This window comes from Pistacia vera, unplaced genomic scaffold (genome assembly GCF_008641045.1).
Source record: "Pistacia vera cultivar Batoury unplaced genomic scaffold, PisVer_v2 Contig359, whole genome shotgun sequence".
Classification (NCBI taxonomy): Eukaryota; Viridiplantae; Streptophyta; class Magnoliopsida; order Sapindales; family Anacardiaceae; genus Pistacia; species Pistacia vera.
This window is the reverse complement of record NW_022196178.1, coordinates 2,033,870-2,038,925: the sequence shown is the minus strand read 5'-3', so window position 1 is coordinate 2,038,925 and position 5,056 is coordinate 2,033,870. Positions and strand designations below refer to the sequence as shown.

The following is a 5,056-nucleotide window of genomic DNA, read 5'->3' as shown; positions in this document are numbered from 1 at the left end:
AGACATTAGAGCTGGCCATTGCACCTGCTATCCGGAGTAACGCAAAATTTGATAAGCAGGCACCGTAACAGCTACAGCCGCAAACTGTATACTGCTGAACTTCAATGCAACAACCTCCGCAAGTATAAACCTGGTCTGTGGAGACATCCTGGACTAGTGTCACAGGTAACAGATTGACAGCAATTGCTATCATGGACTTCTGAGGACTGAAATCTGTTTGATGCTCTCGGCTATCCAACTATTTCACTGTTCCCTTCTGGTTCTGGGGGTGGAAGAGCTCGGGCGGGAGCTCTGGACTGGTGGCTGGGTTTCGGGATCATACTTTTGACAAGCAAGATAGGAAAGGGCAGTGACTACATCAGCAATGAGTGGTCGCATATTAGGCTGTTCCTGAACACACATTGCAGCAACAGCAAGAGCTTGATATAAACCTCTCACTGGATATTGGCCTTGGAGCATTGGGTCAGCCATCTGAGAGAATTTCCTTCTATCTTTGAACAAGGGCCGCGCCTGCAACATCAAAACAGCATTAAAAAAAGATTAAGAAAATGAACTATCCCTTTGATGAATTCAAAATTCTGTTAACTAGTCGCTAATGTTCTTCATTTAAAGGTCATTTGGCTGTTTTAGGTAACGTCATCGCTGAAGAACAGCCAAAATATCAATGTTAGCAATTGGTCATATTCTGATGGATGTCAACATTTAATTAAGAATATGGCAATTCTCACTCCATGGTCTCTTCACTATCATTTATACTACGGGCAGAAACCCATAAGAAATGATTTTAAAAACAAAAGTTTCAATCAGAGGAAAGATAGAACTCTTACCCATGCAACCAGATTGTGTTCCCCAGCAGCTCTTGAATTGTCGATGGCTTTTCTGCCAGTAATGATCTCAAGAAGAACAACTCCGAAACTATAAACATCTGATTTCAGGGTAAGCTGACCAGTCATGGCATATTCAGGGGCACAATATCCATAGGTTCCCATCACTCTGGTGGAAACATGGGTCTTATCACCAACAGGGCCCAATTTAGCTAAGCCAAAATCAGATAGCTTCGGATGATAGCCATCACCAAGTAAAATGTTTGAGCATTTCAAATCACGGTATATGACAGGGGGGCTAGCTTTGTCGTGCAAATACTCCAAGCCCTTTGCAGCACCTGCAGCTATTTTCATTCTTGTATTCCAGTCCAATTGTTTCTTATCTGGCGGCAGATCTGAAACAAACAAGCATGCAACAAGAGAAGTTGCTGAAAAAACTAAACGGAATGATACTAAACAAAATGATAAAATAAGAAACAGAATCTAGAACCTGTGCCTCAGACAACAGACATGGGTTTTTTAGGCACCATAAGTTAACAAGTGATATGAGTAGCAGTGGTATCGGCAATTTATACCACCAATGACTTTTCCCTATGCATGAAAAGTATATATCATAATTCATGGTTGACTAAAATTGGATCCTCCACGTAAAAATATTTATCAAACTTCATTAAGAACAAAAAATATTTTTTACATTTGAGATTTCTAGTGCCCAAACGTTTACAATGAAAAACTAATTTATGAGACATAAGACACTTTAAAGACCAAAATGCTAGTAGTTCAGATATTTGGACATGAATATCGGCCCATAATCTGATACATACCGTGTAGATGGTCTTCCAATGATCCCAATGGCATGTATTCATAGACCAAAAGTCTCTGATCACCATCAGCACAATAACCAATTAAGTTCACGAGATTAGGATGGTGAAGCAAGCTCAACATCAAAACTTCGACGAGGAATTCCCTATTTCCTTGTAGCCCATTACGATCCAGCTGCTTGATAGCTACAACCTGAGCCAGACCAAGCAATAAAATTCATGTCTTACCACAAGCAAATTTGTATGGTTTAAAACATTTGAAAGATACTGATTGCAAGAATAACAAATATAAATTGAGAATGGCACAAGGGAAATTGTCCAAGCTTATAAACAAAGTCAAGCACATTTGAACAAGTATCCTTCTATTCCAGCCTTAAGTGAATAATTTTTAATGGAATTCTTCATAAATCTTCCCCTTCCATAATTTGTCTGCCTATAAGACATTGCACAATGTTTTGTGGATAATTTGTACATAGCTAAATAGGAAAAGAGATTGAAAATTGAGTACTAACTTGGAAATGCTTCATGATTTTGCTAACCCTTTTCATTTCCAAATTGCAATTACTATGCTTTAAAAATAGAGCTGCTTTTGGAAATTCAGGTAAAGATAGTGTGTTGAGCAGATTGATCTTTGAGCATCATGAAACAAATTATCACCCAATATACCCTTGGTAGAGCTGGAAAAAATTAGATCAATAATGGAGGTGACATGGGAGATCATGGTGTTGATATTTGGTTATCAACAACACAGTGGTATAGTGGAGTATAGACAGAAGTGGCAGTATTGGTGATCCCTAAGAAGAGGTGATGAAAGGGCATGGTAGTTAAAAGAAATAAGAAAACAAAAAAGACAAAAACTGGTAATGAAAAATGCAGAGGCACAATTCATGGATAGACACAAGTGCTGCAGAGGAGATGAGACTGCAATTACCTAAGGCTTGTTGTAAAATAATTTAGAAAACAAGGAAAAAAATAGAAAACCTGAGACGTGTTATAAACACCGTCCTTAAGGATTATTTCGCCACAACAAATATTTCAAGAATGTGAAAATCCCCCAGGATTTAACAGGTTCTTCTGAAATAAATTCCAGGTATACAGGACAGTAAGAAATTTTAATTAACCCAGAGATGAAGTACGGAGGGGAAGACTGATAACTGATCTAATTGTGAGAGCAAATAACTCTTTTTATTATAACGTTACAAAAACGTTGTGATTGAGTAAAGATAGGAGAAAGATAAGGCTACATTATAATAACATTGTGATTGAGGAAAGATAAGGCTTATGATCTTCATGAAGAAGTCAAGGATAATGCTAACTCCAACAGTAAGTAAAACTCCTTGCTAAAGTTTAGGAATAATTGGTCAAATGGAATAAAAAATAATAACAGTCCTCAAAATTCTTTTTGAAATACCAATAATAATTCAACAAGGTTTATGATCTTCATGAAAGATAAGGCTTATGATCTTCATGAAGAAGTCAAGGATAATGCTAACTCCAACAGTTAGTAAAACTCCTTGCTAAAGTTTAGGAATAATTGGTCAAATAGAATAAAAATAATAACAGTCCTCAAAATTCTTTTTGAAATACCAATAATAATTCAACAAGGCTTATATAACATAAAAAAGAGGATAAAGTTTTCTGCCAATGGCTGGTTTGAGATATAATATAACAGCTGCCGCTAGGATCGCAATACCAGTTGATATAGGAGTGACCATTATAAATATGGGTGAGGATATGGGATACGTAAGATACAGGAATGTTAATATGAAAATTCTTGGAAATAAATTAACAAACCTGATTGGTACTCTCCAATCGCCCTTTATATACTCGGCCAAAACCTCCTTCACCCACTAGGCAATCTGCCCTAAAATTCTTTGTTGCAGCTGCCAACTCACGAAATGTAAATGTATGTGCCGCAATATGATCAGATCCTCCATCCTTAGAGCCTTCCTTCTTTACATCCAATGTTGAATTTACCTTCAGTTTATCTGAAGTCACAAGAAAACCAAGAATGAAATAAAACTGCTAAACCAATTTGCGAAACATGATACACAATACTATCATGACTGCAAAAGCCACATGTGGATCTTCATTCAAAAACATTACAATAGGAAATAGCCAAGACAATTGCAGATAAAACGTTTTTGATCACACAATACAAAAAGAAAAAGAAAAAAAAACCTCATATTCATAATTAATAATGTTTACTGCTTCCAGCAACACCGCTTATTACAGGACGCTGATGAAACACGAATGCTTTCTGACTGGGTGGAATCCCTGGCATATTTTTGCAGGCAAACTATCTTTCCCTAACTCACACTTCACTAAGAATAAAAAATAATTAAAATCAATGTGCAACAAACATTAAGTTGACCCAAGTAGAACTAGCTTTATAACTTGCACAATATGCAAGTGTCCAAAGAAATGAAACTGAAAGCACCTAAAAGGGTTAAATCGCATATGGAATCAAGCATTCCATGCTCCTTTACAAAAAAAATAACATAAATAAGCACAATTCAAACTTCATAAACAGGTATGTCCAAAGAATTGAAATTTTGAACAATTGAAATCCAAATGCCAACTCAAAAGACACCAATCATTAACAAGTATCAATAGAAACCAATCTTAAATTAATATATAAAGAAATAAAATTCCTGCAAGCCCGAGATAAAAAATTATCTTTTCACTACACTCTAGATTAGAAGCAGACCCACGGAGCTTAAATAAAGTAATAAACAAGCATCAACAAAGAACATTATCCTCAAATCATAACCACAACATTCAAAGCAGATCAAAACATGGAAGCAAACCCAGAAAAGACTGATCAAAACAGTCAAGCAAATGAACTTAATTTCCTTATCAATCCAAACCATGCGCAAAAACAGACCTCAAAAAGCATAAAACAAAAATTCAAAAGTAATCAAAATTAGTTAAGAGAGTTGTTGACATATACATAAATAAATGTACCTGAAGTTGACGGGATCTGATCGTCAGGCTTTCTATTTAGCTTCTTCTTTGCATTCTTATTTGATTTTCCACCGCAAGGAAACCAACCCATCACTTAAAATTCAGTCCTTAACCTCAAAAGTTTCACTCCAGAGAGAGAACAAAAGCAAAGCAAACACCACTCACGACACAGAGACAGCACAGAGAGAGATAGAGTTAAAATTCAGACACAGTGCTATGCTATTAAGTATATATCTTTTCATTCTGTTGTCTTTTTGCACTTGTGCCCTTGTGTCTTCTTAAATTGTAAAATTACCTCAAAACTTTTTATATTCTTCCACATACTAAACACCTGCAAGTTTTTATACATAGGGAATGAAAAATAGGGTTCGGGTTTTATTAAACTTAAACAAAACCAATTTAAATTGGGCTGGTTCAATTCAAGTTAATTGATTTAATTTTATA

At 35.8% G+C, this 5,056-nt stretch overlaps 1 protein-coding gene across 1 annotated transcript; it reads right to left on the bottom strand.

Annotated features, from left to right (window-relative positions):
* Positions 1-243: 243 nt before the first annotated feature.
* On the bottom strand, positions 244-4,703 carry LOC116139720 (probable serine/threonine-protein kinase PBL7). The gene is made up of 5 exons (XM_031425380.1): positions 4,613-4,703; positions 3,440-3,633; positions 1,649-1,838; positions 828-1,219; positions 244-510 (listed from the first exon to the last, which is right to left on the bottom strand). The coding sequence occupies exons 1-5, from the start codon at positions 4,701-4,703 to the stop codon at positions 244-246; spliced, it is 1,134 nt and encodes a 377-aa protein (XP_031281240.1).
* Positions 4,704-5,056: the final 353 nt, after the last annotated feature.

Coding starts and splice junctions, on each gene's coding strand:
- LOC116139720 (XM_031425380.1), bottom strand. CDS start 4,703: ATGGGTTGGTTTCCTTGCGGTGGAAAATCAAATAAGAATGCAAAGAAG. Junction 1,839..3,439: donor GATTGGAGAGTACCAATCAG/GTTTGTTAATTT, acceptor GGTCTGGCTCAG/GTTGTAGCTATCAAGCAGCT. Junction 1,220..1,648: donor ATTGGAAGACCATCTACACG/GTATGTATCAGA, acceptor TGTTTGTTTCAG/ATCTGCCGCCAGATAAGAAA.